The sequence below is a fragment of the Lygodium microphyllum genome, chromosome 3 (genome assembly GCF_053477565.2).
Source record: "Lygodium microphyllum isolate KBCC chromosome 3, Lygodium_microphyllum_v1.1.10, whole genome shotgun sequence".
Taxonomy (NCBI): domain Eukaryota; kingdom Viridiplantae; phylum Streptophyta; class Polypodiopsida; order Schizaeales; family Lygodiaceae; genus Lygodium; species Lygodium microphyllum.
This window is the reverse complement of record NC_141137.1, coordinates 80,737,431-80,754,558: the sequence shown is the minus strand read 5'-3', so window position 1 is coordinate 80,754,558 and position 17,128 is coordinate 80,737,431. Positions and strand designations below refer to the sequence as shown.

Sequence of the window (17,128 nt, the reverse complement as noted above, 5' to 3'; positions counted from 1 at the left end):
AACATAGTTCACACAAAATGAACTATTTCATTGGACCTGTAAGCAAGTTGATCTACTGGACCTAGAGGACTAGCAGGAATGTGAGAAACACCTAAATCCTACATGAGCAGTCCTCGAAACCAATGAGGGACTTGAATAGATTCATCCTACTATGAGGGAGATTGAGTAGCCTCTAATACCTATAATGCACATGTTTGGAGTAGGGATCCCCCTCACTAAGGGAAGGTAAATCCTCCTCATCTAAAGAAGGCTCCCCCTCTAATGGCTGAGAATCCCTAGAAGACTTCAAAGGGGAGGCTAAAGGGGTGGAAGTATGTGATGAAGAAGTAGTAGTAGTTGCATCTTTCAAAGGTGGTAGGGAAGCTAGAGTAGAGGGTGGAGCAGGAGGAGGGGGAGGAGCCAAAGATGAGAAAGGGATGCAAAGAAGTAACCTAGAAGAAAAGAGAGGAACTAAGGGGGGGAAAGGGTCGGTCAATGATGAAGAATCATTTGGAATAGAACCATCTCAATAAGATCCTAGGAGGTCGAAGCCTCGTCAAAGATCACATCCTTGCTCACCTCAAGCTTCTGTGACTTCGGGTTGTAGAGTCGATAGCCCTTTATGGTAATGCTGTAGCCCACAAAGATAAGCTTTGTGGACTTCGAGTCAAGCTTTGTCTTCCTCTTCTTCTTGTCCATATGGACAAATGCATCACATCCAAATATTTGAAAGTGAGACACAAAAGGCTTTCAACCAAAGAAATCCTCATAGGGAGTCATGTCTTATAATGCAGCAGTTGTCAGGGAACACTTGTGGATGTGAACTACAGTAGCCACCCCCTCACCCCAAAGGATATGAGTAAGACCTCGATGCTCCAACATCGATTGGGCCACCTCTAGCATGGTCTAATTCGCATGCTCCACCACACCATTCTCCAAAGATGTGTTCAAATGGATATACTCCATGTGAATATTGTGATGCCTGCAAACTAAGAAAAGAGGTTAGAAGTAAACTCTCCACCATGATCTGCTTGTATGCCACAAACTTTGGAAGTAGTTTGTGTCTCCACAAATACCTTCCACTCATAGAAACAGTACACCTTGCTCTTGTACTCTAGAAAACATAGCCACACATAACAACCGAAGTCATCTACAATCAACATTAGATATTTGGCCTTCCTAAGGAGGCCATGCCCAGAGAGCCTCAAAGGTTAATGTGAAATAACTCAAGTGGGTTGGAAGCCCTCCCAGTGGTATCTTGGGAATGTGGCTAAAGAAGAATGCATGTCTAGCAACAAAGAAATAGTTCCCACTCCTCGAGTAGGAATGGTAGAGTTGTCACCTATGATGACTATGACCCCCAGATCTTGAAGCCAATCCTATCTATATGTCATGTGAGAAGAGGCCCCACTGTCAATGAGCCAAGGCTTCTCTGAGCAAAAGAAGTAAGAGTTATATCCTCCTTGACAAATACATGCACAAAGATAGACTCTGTCATCGTCAAGGCAGTCTTTGAATCCTTCTCCTTTGGCTTCAAATGGGGTTACTTTTGCTAGCACTTCTTTTCAGGATGATTGCCCTTCCCACAATATGGGCACTTGGGCTTCTTCTCATTCTTCTTATCCTTCTTGTCCTCCTGCTTCTTATCCTTGGCCTCTGCCTTCTTCTTCTTTCCTCCACCTATACCTACAAGAAACACCTTGGTGGAGCCAAAACCATTAGCCCCAATGTCTCTAAGTCACTCTTCATGTTCCAAGACAAAGCGGTGAAAGCTCCTCCCATAAGAGTGTCTCGCGGGTCCTCAATGTGGTGAGGTTGGTGTAGAAGACATCCAAAACCGAGGAGATGGTAGTTGAGTCAAAAGGGTCATAGCCATGTCTTCAGATGATATCATCTAACCAAGAGAGGCAAGCTCATCTCTCATATCCTCCATCTTCGTGATGTGCTCCTTCATAGAGGAGGAATCATCAAGAGTATCCACATCTTCTTCTCAAGGGAAATCTTGTGGTTAAACGTCTTGTGCTAATACAAAGATGCAAGCTTCTTCCACACTTCTATTGCGATCTTCAACCATTGAACATGCACAAGGAAAGAATCTTGCAAACTCATAAAGAAAAAGGATCAGGCTCGTGAGTTGAGCCGATCCCATAAGGTTGCATGGTCCATAGAAGTCCCATCTACTAGACCCTCCTTAAGATGAGGGATAGAATCTAAAATAAGAGCCAAAAGGTCTAAAGTGTCGAGTGTTCACTCCACCTTACAGAACCACAACAAATAGTTCAAACCATCGAGTTTATCTTCTTTGGGTAATGAAGGTAAGACAAGCACCTACACTAAGGGAATCAAGGGCATCACCTTCACTAAGGACAAAGCCTTCGATGAAAGAAGAATAGAAGGGGGCTGAGTGCAAATGGGGAGCTCCTCTTGCCGACTACAATCACTTCTATAATCATGACTTCACTTAGAAGAGTATCTAAAAAGAAGCTCCTCCTCTGAGTCAATAAAGCTCATAAATTGGTAACATCTTCAATCCTACAATCACCTAGAAATATGTGTTTATCAAAGAAAGAACTGTCACATGTCATCACCAAGAATTTTTGACTGCATAGAAAGCTATCATCTACAACAAAAGGTTATTGCTTATGCCTAAGAAGATGTCGCTTGTAGCACCGATATGCTGTCACCTGCACTAGAGACAGGTCACTTGCAAAACACAAATTTTCATTTTTGGCAAAATGCAAAAGCTATGACCATTTGATGATTGGACAAGGTCACCTTGTCCTAGATGATATAGCTTGGTTGTCAGAAGGGTCAATTGGGCTCTGGAGCACTTGTATGTGCCGTAAACGTAGTAAGCACAAGTTGAAAATCTACATTTTGAAGATTTGGATTGCTCCTTTGCAATGAAATCTTGCTCTTCTACAAGAAACCTCTAGACTATGTCCTCACATAGGTGATGATACCATGTGAGAGTGCACAATAGAAGAGAAATATGAGCACAAAGAGAAGCGCACGCGCACGCACGCACGCACACACACACACACACACACACACACACACAGAGGAAGCAGAAGATGAAGGAAGAATACTACACTAACTAAAGAACAATGCTAATATAATGATGATGGACTGATCAATCCATGCATGCAGCATCAGTGAGGGCACTAGGTCAAGCACCAAGCACGGAGAGTCAAAGTGTCAGAGTGTTGGTGTGCACCTGCAAAGGGAGGAAGGCTAAAGGCTAAAGAGTGTAAGTGTCTGCCAAGTGGGGGGACTAGCTATAAATAGCCAAATCACCTCAGCATGTTGTACTTTATGTATATGTGTACTTTTCTTCTTCCTTTTCTCTCCTCACTAAAGGCACATTTGCCCTTAAGTGGGGGAGATTGTTGGGAGTAAAGGTGTCTGTGACTACATCGCTTTTATATTCACTACACTTCATTACTCTTATAGTATTTGCAAACTGTACACTACAAGTAGTGGGTGCCCATCACTATCACTTCATTCTTTATTCTTTTAGTGACTAATGAATAAAGGAAGGCTAGTCACACATCGTGAATATTGGAGTTTCCACATCTTGAGTCTCTCTATCTTGCTCTCTTGCTCCATCCGCCATAGCTTGCATCTCCCTTGCTTCCGCTTGCTCGTGCTCCCACTTGGGCTTCTCCTTTCACATCCTCCCTAAGGTGTTGTGTTTTGGGAGCTCTTGGATGTGGGGACTTCCTTTTGCATTTAATCGGGAATGTTGTAATACCTAAAGGTGAATCCACATTGGCATCCATTGGGTTCTTGAGAAAAGCTATCAACTCCTTAGTAAAACATTACCTTGGATAGGAGGGAAGGAGAAATGTAAAATATCATGCAAACTCAAGGGAGGCTTATCATTATTCAGTGAAGGAGGATTTTTTGGTATAGAATTGATGCGTGTAGTATCCATGCCTTGTACATTATGGGAAAGATTGGGGGAAACTCTAACATGAATCAAGCCTGACCCATGGGGAGCACAATCAACCCAAAAGATAGCAGGCTTTAAGAAGCTTGCATGAGCATGCATTAATGCAAACGAAAACACATGATGGGACTAGAGTGTATCTAAGGGTAGGAAAACAAAGTTGATTGGCATACTTGGTAGTAGAAGTTTGAATGTGTGAGGGTGGGGGGGAAGGTCGAGGCCATTTTCTTGCATGCTAGATCTCCACATGGCAGGAACCTAAGTTCCCATCACACTTGGTTGCGCATGCAATAGATTTCACTGTAGACATGTCAAGCTCAACCAATGTTCGCACCAACATTTCTCCCAAAGTGAAGAGAGATAGATTTTTGCTGTCTCTTTTATATTATTTACAACTTCTAAACTAGAAGGAGAGGCATCTGTAAATAATGATACTAGTCTCTTTCTTCTAGCCCTTTGGTGGCCAATTCAGGTTACACACATTTAGGCACTTAGTGTGTGTCGGGTGTGAACACCCCCCTACAACCCTAAGGTTTAAGGGTTGTACTTTGTACTTTTAGAGGGTAGTGATAGTTCATACTTGTAGGGAGTAAAAACAAAGAAATAAAAAATAGGAGAGACAACATTTGGATCCACACAACCTATTTCACTTGGCTGAAATGCAAATGCCTTTCCATTCCTAGCCAATAAAACAGTCTCTCTCAGTAGGCAAAAGAAACCCTTCTACACCAACTTTCAATTCTTGTAATGTTTCAGATGTAAACTGATGACCTATATCTTTGGGATCCCGTAAGCTTGGCTACTTTGACACTTTTTCATACAAACCCTCACTCTCTGGTGGAAGTGGCAAAGCAATTGGCCTTAATCACATGATTGCTCACCTTCCAATATTTGCATAAGCTTTTACTCTCAATTTTCTTCTCATCCTTATCAACCTTCTTGTATGAATAATACTTGTATAATTTTACTTACTATTAGAAAATATAGCTTTTTCTTTATCTTTTTGACTAGCCATAAGAGCTTGATCTATAATACACATAATGGATCTGTTTTGTTGACATTGGTCTTCTTGTAGTAAAACAGAAATCAAATTCTCAAATGATATAGTACTGGGATTGTATTTCATCATCAAATGAAGAAGGAAGACCATTGGAATAGTCTCTATACAAGTGAACTGTGTGGCAAAATCTCATTTGCAACAATTAATTGATCCTTCATAACTTTGGTCTTTGTCAAGAAATTGTCTATAGAGTCACCTTCATGCATGTACTCACTCTCTCTCATTGCTTATGCACAAGTTTACCCCAAGCATCTTTAACTATCTTGCATGAGTGAATGCATGGGATCATGGTATGTTTTAAAGAGATAATGCAATCAAGGCATGAACCTCCATAGCTTTTCTATCTCATCAAATTTTCTTCCTTAATACAAATGCACAAGTTTACCCCAAGCATCTTTAACTATCTTGCATGAGTGAATGCATGGGATCATGGTATGTTTTAAAGAGATAATGCAATCAAGGCATGAACCTCCATAGCTTTTCTATCTCATCAAATTTTCTAAGTATTAGGTAGTGGTGTGCTAGCATTAATTGAAATGGAAATAGAACTTGCAACATTCTCAATAGCATCTGTTTCTGTTGCCCTTGCAACTTCTACAACCACAACATGGAATGCATCAATTCCCTACAAGATGTTCCACAATCCTTTTGCAACCAATACACGATACATCATACAAGCCCACATAGGATAATTCATTCCATCCAACTTGTCCTTAAGAGCTAGCATACATGTTATATCATTGTTGTACACAAAAGGATAAAATTGCTTATGTAGTACTTGCCCTTAAGAGCTAGCATACATGATATATCATTGTTATACACAAAAGGATAAAATTGCGTATGTGGTACTTGCTAGTAATGTAAACAAAGCTTGAAATGAACTTGAAATCTTGTCATAGTCTGATGAGATGAAACATAGGGCGTTGACAACTCTTTCCTAGGCAATCAAAGCTTGCTTTGATACCAAATGTTGGATTTACGATTGCAAGCATGCACATAGACAACTTAGAGAAGAAGAAGCTTAAGAGCATAAAATACAAGGTCTATTGAGAAGTATCAATGTAGATTATTTAGAAGGCTTAATATACTCTAGAGTGAATAGGCATATATACAAAGCTAGGGGGACAATACCTCCTAGTAAGGGGAAAAAGTGACTTAGTAGTCCTAAGTATATTTACACATATCGCTACCAAAATATGGTAACATGCATGTTCTTTTTGGTCCTTTGATGCATGCCACTATATGTACATGGGCAATGCTACTAGCAAGTGATATTGCAAAAGAAACATTAATTGGTTGATATGTCTACATGGTTTAGAGTATGCACACTCCTTCCAAAATGCTTTTTAAGTATTCTTGATTATTTATTCTCTATGTCTGGACTGTTTATTTTCATCAACAACTAATTTTTAGTGGGATGAAAAACTATTGAATTGATTTATTGATTCTCAAGGTAATTTATATTTGTGAATGATTCAATTAATATATAGAGGTGTAGTAGACATTGGTCACTTGATTAATATATTATTTTATATGTTAGTAATAGTTGATTTACAAGGTTTGGTTTCCATAGAAAGAAAGAAATATTACTTAGAAAGTATACGGGAGTCAACATATGATGTAGGAACATTACACTTGTGGATAAAATTTAGGATTTAGTAGTGTGGGTTGTAGGCACCAAAAGCCCACCCAAATTTTTGTACATCCTTTGAAGGTCACATATGCATCACTCTATCAAATGAGGAGATATTTTCAATGAGAGACAATGGGTTTGGTCATGGGTGGTTAATTGGCACACTTATATTGAAATGGCAAGAAAAGTGGCTAGGCCCAAGGAGATAATGTGACAATTATAGTGTATATGGTTGTTTCGATCTAGCCAATTAGAACATGTCATCTCGTTAGCCTATTTGTCGAGCAATCTCATTTCTCTCCTTGTTGCTTCATCATTCTTCTCACACTCTCCCCTCTCTTTGATGGACAATGTCCTCTTTCCCCTTTTGCCAATGCCTCTTGTTTCTCTCATTGTTGTCGCATCACTCTTCTCACTCTCTTCCCTCTCTTTGGTGGACAATGTCTAACACAATTCTATAGCATGTACTATATGTTTTTTTTTGGGCAACTAACTAAAATATTCACTTATATTATGCAAATGGATAGAAACATTTCCACTTCACATATATAACAAAAAACCAAAGCAAACTGATCCAAGTCCCCAAGTATGCCTTTCTTTATTGGTCGGGAACAATGTTCATGAAGAATTGAGGTTAATGTAAAGGGAATTGCAAAAATTAGAAAAAACTTCAAATTTTAAAAAAGAAGGTTTGAACCATTGAAAAGTTTTAGTTATATAAATGGCAAATACATGTAATATGATTCATAAAATCCCTCAAAAATTTTGAGTTAGAGGTTTCTATATCTGCTGCTAAAAATGTTTTTTGTAAACACTTGTATGGGAAAAGCATTTTTGGTGAGCAATGGTGTGACCTTCGACCCGTTTGATGGGCGACACTTTGGAGAGTCACCACGCACCATCGGAAGCCGAAGTGCAACCGGGGATTTTTTTTTCATCGTGCAAGCGCGTGTTGCATGACCAGACCCTTAGAATGAAATTTGACGGTGATTAACTGCGAGTAAATATTTGTTTGGTTTCCGATACTAATGATAATGATATTTTGGTGGGGGGATGATGTGCTGAGGGGGGATGATGTTGATGGCAGACTGGACAGTCGACTTTGTCCCCCAAAAGGCTGCGCTGGCGGTTCCACGAAATAAGAAGGAGAGAAGAAGAAAAGGGCCCCAACAAGCACATGCTGCTCGGCCTTTTTGGTTGAAGTCCTTTAGCGGCGTGACCTGGATTTAGCGGGGGTTTCGTCAAGTCTGGAGGTGGTTTTGCAGGTCCTCTGGAGGTGGTTTCACACGTCCTCGAGGAATCTGCGGCACCGTGTGTGTGGTGAGTGCGTGTGAGAGGGAGAGGGAGAGGGGGAAGCCAGAGAGGGAGTCCGGAGAGAGAGAGAGAAAGAGAGAGAGAGAGACAGAGAAACGATTTGTATGCCCCTTTCCCCCCTACTCTTTTCCTTTTCCTTCGTCTTCTCTTATCTTAGCACAGCTGTTTTGGCTCCTTCCCCTCTGTCTGCAGCAAAGGACAAGCACAAGAGAGATGAGCGAATGCAATTGCAGGATCTACCCTTCCGCAGATGCCTCAGGTTCTATATTGCTTTCATGCTTTGCAATGTTTGATCCCCTTTAGACGCACATTTCACTCATCACCATGGCTTCCCTGTTGAAACTGTAGGTATGACGATGGTGGCTTCGTAGCTCCCTTTCCCTACGGTCTCCATGGCAAGCCCTAGCCCACCCCAGACGCACAAGAAGAATCAAGACAAGTCAGGCCGAATGGGGGGGCTTATGCACTTGTTCGACTTTAATCATGCCCTTGCGGGGAGAAAAACACCCCCTACGGACAAGAAACCTGGTGGAGGTAAGGGACATTTTCTTTTAACACAAGCATTTTGACCTGAAAATCAAAGCATTGAGTCGATTCAGGCCAGACTACATCCAACTTTTTGCAGCCACACATCTGAGTCTCATACTGATTGGGCCAAGAGGCAACTATACTATAGAATCCTGGTATAATTGAAAATGTAGCAATGGCCTTAAATCCTAAAGCCATAGTCTTGCAGCGATTCTAGATTTGGAATTCCTAGATTGCAAAGCGTCCCGGCCACAAATTTCTCAATTTTATGATGTTGCTTTGATCTTTTCTCATACTGTTTTACCTCTGGATTGTCATACTCCACAGGTGTTGAAGCTCCTCGGAACAGCCTGGATGTTGGTGGCAGCATTTTGGAAACACCCAGGTCCAGCACTGGCAGGAGCGATGAGGGCCGGGTAAGTTGGATTTCTAGGCAAGCAAGCTATTTATGATGTCATCTGAAGGAGAGTGCTTATCGATGTTCAATCCATGACTTTGCAGTATAATGGTTGGGACTTGCGTGAGACATTGAGTACCAAGAAACCACCTGCAAATGCCAAAGCTGCTCAAGACATGTCAAAGGACCAGCAAGTCAAGAACAGAAGTCCCAGTGTTGTCGCACGGTTGATGGGGCTTGATGCACTGCCAACCGCTTCAAAGGTTTCTGCCATTGGACTTGATGCCCTGCCTACAGGTTCCATGATTTCACAGAAATCTACAGGGGGAAATGCTCCAGAGAAGTCTGTTGTTTCCAAGCTAGCTCCAGACAGACCACGGCATACTGAAAAATTGCCACAAAATGCGAAACTCTATGCAAGAAAAGCTAGAGCACCACTGGCTTTTGATGTCAACAGCAAGGGGCACAATGCTCAGGAAAGTGATTGGGAAAGTGACAGAATAGGTCCTGAGCCCCTTTCTTTTAGAAATCACCCTCAGGAACATCAGCTTCAAGAGTTCAAGAAGGAGTTTGCAGCATGGCAGAGCAGAAAGGTGAGGGGCGATCATCCAAAACTTAGGTCATCGAAGGCCATAGATCTGGATGCCCAGCTGGGTACGAGGCACATACTTGCTCGGGAGAAGTCTTCAGAATCAAAACCAATGCTGGCTCAAGACAAAACGCCTAGTCCAAAGTCAAATGTGCATCTAGATAGGCTTCATGAGACCAAGGAGTTCCTAGATGCCATGGACTTTCTACAGTCCAACAAGGAGTTTTTTATGAAGTTTCTCCAAGAACCAAACTCGATTTTTGCTAGACACGTTTTAGATAGTGAGATTTCTTCTCAAACTGCTAGGCACAGGAGAAAGTATCAAACGCCAGATGCAACTGAAGAATACAGGCCTGAACTTCAGGGGAGAGAACCCATAGATTTAAGAAGAAATTCCAGAAACAGGAATGATTATTCACAGGGAGACACAGTGCTGGGAAGAATTATGATGAATGGTGCATCTTTCAGTAGCGAGGATCCATTAGGAGTACATGATCAACAAGGGCGTGCTTTCTCTTCTATAACCAGTCAGGGCAGGCTACCCTCTGACAGCCGTATGCCAACCAGGATAGTAGTTTTGAAGCCAAGTCCAGGCAAGGCACAGAGCCAGAAAACATTTTCATCTGGTTACCCTAGGTCTCCAAAAGACCATGAAGAGTTTGTCAGTGAAGAAAGTAAAGCTGTGATTGAAAGGCTTAGGGAAAAGCTGAGAAAAGATATGACAAAAAATTATAAGAACGAGAGGAGAAGTATGGGTTTGAATGTAAATGAGCACTGCAAAGACAATGGCAGAGATCCTAGAGAAATTGCCCGAGAAATCGCCAGGCAGATCAGGGAAAATGTTTCTAAAGATCTTGGAAGATTGCACAATGTTAGCCTTGGCAACAATGAGACCAGGTCAGGTAGGAGAACCCAATCCAGCAGGCAAGCAGGTCAAGCTGACAACACTGCAGACAGCATCAATCAAAGATCTTGGGCAACAAGCAGGTTTGAAGAACAGGAGCATCACAATAGCTTTGCTCCAGCACTTCGAAAGAAAGAAGACAAGAAGAATTCTGATCGGTGTACAGCATTTTCTGGTGATGGGCAGTCAGGTGATTCAATATCTCAGGGACAGATTGCAACAATCAAATATAGGAAGGACTATGAGGATAACCTTGTAGCTTCTATAAAGCCCAGGTCTTTACGCAGCTCTGGAAGGCATAGTGTGGATGGCTCTAGTATCATACAACGAAATTTTGTCAATTCTGACATCTCAAGATTGGATTCTTCTATTGAGTTAGAAGGTGACTATGCAGTGAGAAGTGGAGAGGAGAGCAGTGACAGATCTCCCAGAACTTTACTGAGAGTACGATCTGTCCCTGCAGCCCTTAATGGGGAAAGGGCTCATCCAAGTGAGCCTGCTGAGGCAGTTCCTGAGACGTTTGCTATTATACCAGAGGCTGATGCTACAAAGCTGGTGGATCCTTCAACACGATCTACCTTGAGCAGAAAAGTTGCTGGCTTGAAAGGTAGCTTCACTTTCAGCAAGAAAAAAAGTCACAGTATCAAAGAGATTGATGAATCCTCTCCAGGAAAAGAAGAAGCCTTTGCCATCGACTCAGTGAAGGAGGTGATTTCTTCAAAAGAATGCGAGCAAAATGGACTGCAAGATTATGAAAGTGTCCCATTCACAGATGTAACCTTAGAAAACTCTGCCTCTCCTGAATCTGCTGTGGATGAATCGAAGGACTTATTAGATGTGGATATTGAACGTCTTGGCACAGTATCACAAGTACATGAAGTCACTAGCCTTGAAGAGTCTTTGATTCTAACAGATGATCAAGAAAGTATATCTGATTGTGAAGGACAGTCCTTTGAAGGAAGTTCTTCCAGCAAAGACTGTGATGTAAGTTTTCTGCTCTTCTTGCTTTATTATGGCTGTGTGATTGAATTCAAGTGTTGGAGAAGTAGTTCTATGATAAAAAATTCTGTTTAGAACTACATGCTTTCTCTTGCATCAGTTTCAGCCTTGCTTTTTAGGTCACCTTACAGTTTTGAAGATTTGATCTTGGAAAATTTGAGCCATCTCTACTGTGCATTTGTGTTTTGACTGTATTAGATGTGCCATTTTGTTAAATCTGTCTAGAATCATCCAAAGGGCACCATTCCCTTTTGTATCTTTGGCTCCAATGCTGAAGTTTCCCAGGGTTCATTAGGCATTCCTGGCAAGAAATCTATTTGTCAATCACGGTGTGTACCTTGCTGTTGGTTGTACCGAGATTGTTCAACAGTGTTACCAGAAAATTTTAGATCAAAGGTTGTTTATTGTCTAGTGGAATATCATTTCATGCTCATGACTGATTGAACCTTTGGAATATTTGTCACTGCAGAACTCCCATCAGTTATTAGTGTGTGCTTCAGATGATGCCATTCCAAGCAGTGATGTGCAGTTATTGAAAGAAAATCCTGAACAGCCTAGCCCTGTATCTGTATTGGATGCTCCGTTTGAAGATGAGACAGTAATTTCAGCAGAATTCAAGGAGATCAAATCAGATTTGCAAGGTGATTTTTAATTCCTTCTGTTGTTATGGGAGTTGAGAGGGGTGGATGACTCTACAGGAAAGAAGCTTAATCTGGATCTCTGGATCACACCTTGTAGACTTTCTTTAAATGTGTTTGGTGATGTCCAGAATAGACTCACAGTAAAGCTCTTTGTTTTGAACAGAGTTACGCAAGCGCCTGGACCTTCTCAAATTTGAGGAGCATGATCAAGATTCAGAACAAGAGGCTTTACCACAAGCAAGCTCATCCATAAGTCCAAGCACACATGAGGGTGACAGTGATGCTACAAATATACGCGATGATAACCTGTCTAGCGTAGCTTCTAATGAGCTCAAGCCCTCTTTTCCTTGTGTGGAGAAGTTGGGTTATTCTGATGGTTATGAATCACAAATCTTCACTTATGTGAAAGATGTGCTTGCTGCTACTGGCTATACGGGGCTTGACAGTGGCATTCTACCTCAGCCATATACACTTGGTCAGCTGCTTGACCCCGTTCTGTTTCAGCAGATGGAAAGCGTATATTGCAATAAGGTTTCTGAGGTTGACACTGAATCATGTAAACAGAGTGAAAAGCCCTTTGACCTGTCTATGAGGCACCTCCTTTTCGACTGTGTTGGTGAGGTTTTACAGGAGATTCTAGGATCAGATGACAACCTCAGTCTCTTCTTAAGGCCTGTGAGGCCATCACTTCTTCCAAAGCTCTCTGGAAATGAACTTGTTAAGCATGTTTCTGAGAAAGTACAAGCTCTTGCAGACTCACAGTTGGAAGTACAGGATACTCTGGAGAATCTAGTCACGAAGGACTTGGCAAAGGGGTGTCAATGGTTTGATTTCAGTGATGACAAGGAAGGTGTTGCTCTTGACATTGAGAAAGGCATTTTGGATGATCTTATGGAGGAGACATTGTTGGTCCTTTAGGAGCACTTTGCTCTCAGAGTTTTGAGCTTTCTGCCTGCGGAATTGTACTTGCAATTAAGCAACTATTGTTGCCTTAGGGTGTGCATGCAACTGCTCTACAGTGAAATCAGGACTTGGAAGGATTTCTGTTGCACACATGCTGGGGGTTGCAAGGTTCTAATATTCAACTATAGTGAAATAACTGTTGCAGGGAGGGATATGCTTGGGCTTATGTCAACCGCTGATAAGTAATGAACACAGGTGTTGTTCAGGATTCTGCTGTTGATTCTACGGCCTGATGAAACCTAAGGTCTGACAGTTGACATAGGTGGCTTGACCTAAATACCATTGGCATACAGGTGACACTCAGGTTGTATGCATCAGCGCCCTGCTTGTACATTAGCCAAGGCTGTTATTCCAGCCATAAGGCAAGCTTTTGTATGTGTTAAAGCATCAAAAACTTTCGCCAAGGCAAATTGTATTCTCATCTCTATATTAGTCTTTGTGGATTGTGATCAGACTAAGCATGATAATTCATGTCTATACATGTTTCAGGGAACTATCAACATTATGATACTGTACCCCTTGTTTTAGGATTACGCCAGGCCCTTGTAACAAAAATTACATCTTGCTTTGGATCACAGCATGTTGCAAACCTATATGAATGGAACTAACATAAATATGAAATTTTACTGCTCCAGGTGGCATGCATTAAACCCACCAACTAATCATTATGTCTGATACGATAGTTCAAATCACAGAAGATATTCATATGGAAATGACATGTAATGGGTTAAAGATACAGATAGGTGCAGGTGGCAGCCCTTGGAATTATAGTAGAAATATTTGTTGGCATTGCTTGTAAGGCAATGGTAAGGGTGGATATGTCAAACTATCTTGACCTTTTCATTGGGTGCTGTTATTGTTCCGACTTGGCATTGGCTCTCCTTGAAGAGGGATCCTCTTGCATGTGTGGGGAAAGTACCTAGTGCTCAATGAAGTGGTTCTCAGGTGTGAGCCACCACTAATGTGACCTCTTTTGAAAGTAGGCAGAACCTTGATGGGATACTGCAAAGTGTATGCACTTAAGTGTGATACCTAAGGAACTTGCATTAATCTTTTTGACATGTGGCATGTGTGGTGGCATGCAAACACCTATGGACGAGTTCTCTCCTATGAAATGATATAAAGGGATTTTGTAATGCAAGCTAGTCCAAGTAGTTTGAATGTGTGGGTGTGTGCATGGGTGAGTTGAAACATTGGATATATTCTTGAGGTATCTTTCAAAGTTCAAGCCTTCTCAAAGGGGAAAAGAAAACAAGCTAGCAAAATGTAGGTTCTTGTAGTTTAGGTGTGCCGTGTTTAAGCCTCATTATGCTTGCTATTTCGTATGTTGTTTATTAGTAACTGCCCCTTTGCCCGATCTTGAATGTACCAAAGATTAGTACCTTCTTGAAATTTTGAAATGAGCAATGGGTTTGCAAAGCAACTATTCCTTTCATAGTCTCAGTATAGTTGTGATTTAGGATGTAGGCAACAATGTTTACTACTTTAACTCAAAACATGTATGGAATATTCTTTCCTTTGGGCATGCTTCTTCCCATCTCCACTATGACACAATTCTTGTACTTTGCTATGCCATTCAATTGAGGTATACATGCCATAGTATATTGATACTCAATCCCACAATCGTTGCAATATTCTATGAATTTATTTGAAGTAAACTCACCTTCTCTATTTGATTTGTGTTTTTAAAGTCTTCTTCCAAACTCCTCTTCTACAAAACTTGCATCTCATTGTTTAAACTTTGTAAAGACTTTATCTTTAGTCTTTAAGAAATATGTTATTGTTGTTGATGAGTCTCGTTTGTCACTTGACAAAGAGGAAATAGTGATCGAGTCTTTTATTGGAGATTTTTCGTCATTACCCACAACAACCACAATGTCATCTCTTAGTGTGTAACAAGGAATACCAATCTTTGTGACTAGTCATATGCCATGTCACATAGCTAAAGGGTGTTGGAATCTTTAAAAAAATTTAGGATCACGATCAATTCCAGGAGAGTTTAATGTGCTAATTTAGACACCACTCATCCTTAAGGAGCTTTTGCAATATTTTCAAAATTTTACTTACAATCGAAAGAAATCCCTTCTATTATAAATATTCAATGAGAGTTGGGCTTACTTTCATACAAATTAAAATTATTTGTAGAGCTACATTTACAAATAACAAAGTGTATTCAAAAGGCATTAGGGGAGATTTGAGGTTATTTTTTGGCCTTTGTAAGAAGTCGAGGATGGAGTACCTTGGTACTTTCATTGTCTATCACTGATGATGAAGGTATCACTGATGATGAAGGTATCGCATGTACTTATCACCTTCAATGCCTCATCACTGTTCAGAATGTCTTCTTCAATTACTTTCAAAATCTTTGCTTTTCATTTTCAAATTTTTGTTTCGAGGGAGTCGAAACCACATCGATGTTACAAGCATAGATTACTTGTTGGTAACTCTATTGCAAGTATGGATGACTATAGATGGTCTATACCATCTCAGTATTGACCTAGAAGATGAGTATTAACCTATTCGTATTAAAAAAAAAGGTTTATGTTAATACATTGAATGCAATGGAAGCACTAAGATCAGAGCATAGAGAGAATATCGATCTATGGATTGATGGTAGGTGTATCACATGGATTTTGCAGCAAGAATCACCCCCTCCATTCTCTTCTATTCCTCATGTTGGAGATAGTCGTCAAGGGCTTCTAGCTTCTATACAAAATCTAGTAGTCTATTTAAACATTTTAAAGTTGAACTAGTGGTTACACCAAGAAATAGATAAAATGAGGAAACAATTAGAGGCGAGACAAGGAATATTAAAACCCAACTACGTGGAGCCAGATGGAAGGAAACAATGCTTGGGTTGCATGAAAGACAGATGAAGTCCGAAGAATATTGAGACTCTTAAGCCTAGAAGTGGTGGCTACAAAAGAAGAATAACAACAATACTATAACACTTAGAAACTCACTCTAAACTAGTTGTGTTCTTTTATTGTGTTTGGGAGCATCAAGTTTGAAGTAAGTATTTGTTGTGTAAAAGCATTATGAATCCATGCCTATATGTGTGTTTTTGCTGTTGTTATTGTCATTATAACTGATAAGGCCATTCTCCATCCAAACAAAGCAAAAGGAATGTAAGAGAGCATTGCAAGCCTACAATAACATCATTCCTTCTAGAAATGTAAGACAGATCTTGGCTTAGAAGAGTTTTAGGAAGACCAAGGAACAATGTGTTGAAAGTTCTTGCAAAGGTCTTGCTTAGATAAAGAGGAGATCCAAGGCACCTTAGACAAAGTGGGGATCGGTAGACAAAGCTATACTTAACTCTTTAAAGTTATACAAGAGACATTGAAGAAGAAAATGGTCAAAGGATCATTGCTTCCAAAGCCATCTTTACTTTAACAAATAAGATGTAGCATCAACCAAAGAGTTTTGGAAGTACTTGGTGAGCCCTTTTACATCATAGATAGCTATCTTGGAAAGAAAAGAGTCTCACATTCATTACAATAAAAGGAAAGCACCACACAATGCAATCAAAGACCATGGGAATGATGGAAGAGTGAAGAACAAGAAGGCCAAAGTTTGGGAGGTATTGGATACAATGATTTTGTACTGTGATAAAACACATTGGTCTAAGGAGGATCTCCCAGCCTTCAAGAAGGCACTCAAAAAATTCAAGACCTCCATGAGGGATGCTTAGGGAGCTAACAATCTCACATACTATATGGTAAGGAACTCCATATTTGGTTTTTATGTCTTTGAACTAACCCCACCTATTTTCTTATACATAACATATTATTTATAGTCATAGTCCTTGGTTTGTAAGGCAATATTATGGGAGTTTGTTGATTGGTCCACCAAAGAAATGAAGATGTCTCATTACCAAGCAATATTTGGATATTCCAAATATGTAAGACATGGTGGCGGTGCACAAAAGGCAAACAATGTACTAAAAGTTTTCCAATGGATTTATAGATTAATTTGGCATAGAACAAGGTTAGAAGAAGCAAAGAGGACGTATCAAAACTCATGCATAGCTCTTGTATTACAACTATTGAAACAAAAGAGGCAAAAAGGATACTATAACTCATGTGCAAATGAGAAGTTTCGGCCTTCGAGGAGAGACAATGCCAAATATGGGATCAAAGAGTAGATAATTAAAGCTTTATTCTTGG

The 17,128-nt window shown here is 40.5% G+C and overlaps 1 protein-coding gene across 2 annotated transcripts; it reads left to right on the top strand.

Annotated features, from left to right (window-relative positions):
• Window positions 1–7,821: 7,821 nt before the first annotated feature.
• Window positions 7,822–13,386, top strand: LOC148038552 (uncharacterized). Of its 2 annotated transcripts, XM_087673461.1 has the most exons (7): window positions 7,822–7,944; window positions 8,131–8,197; window positions 8,287–8,472; window positions 8,794–8,882; window positions 8,968–11,340; window positions 11,825–11,996; window positions 12,160–13,386. In XM_087673461.1, the coding sequence occupies exons 3-7, from the start codon at window positions 8,331–8,333 to the stop codon at window positions 12,912–12,914; spliced, it is 3,531 nt and encodes a 1,176-aa protein (XP_087529587.1). In that variant the 5' UTR covers window positions 7,822–7,944; window positions 8,131–8,197; window positions 8,287–8,330; the 3' UTR covers window positions 12,915–13,386. The 2 variants fall into 2 exon arrangements, with proteins under 2 accessions (XP_087529587.1, XP_087529579.1); XM_087673453.1 differs by lacking the exon at window positions 7,822–7,944 and having other exon boundaries at window positions 7,972–8,197.
• Window positions 13,387–17,128: the final 3,742 nt, after the last annotated feature.

Excerpts from the sequence above, each read along its gene's own strand:
- LOC148038552 (XM_087673461.1), top strand. The coding sequence starts at position 8,331 with ATGGCAAGCCCTAGCCCACCCCAGACGCACAAGAAGAATCAAGACAAG. Across the intron at positions 8,473-8,793 it reads GGACAAGAAACCTGGTGGAG|GTGTTGAAGCTCCTCGGAAC; the intron begins GTAAGGGACATT and ends CATACTCCACAG. Across the intron at positions 11,341-11,824 it reads CTTCCAGCAAAGACTGTGAT|AACTCCCATCAGTTATTAGT; the intron begins GTAAGTTTTCTG and ends TTGTCACTGCAG.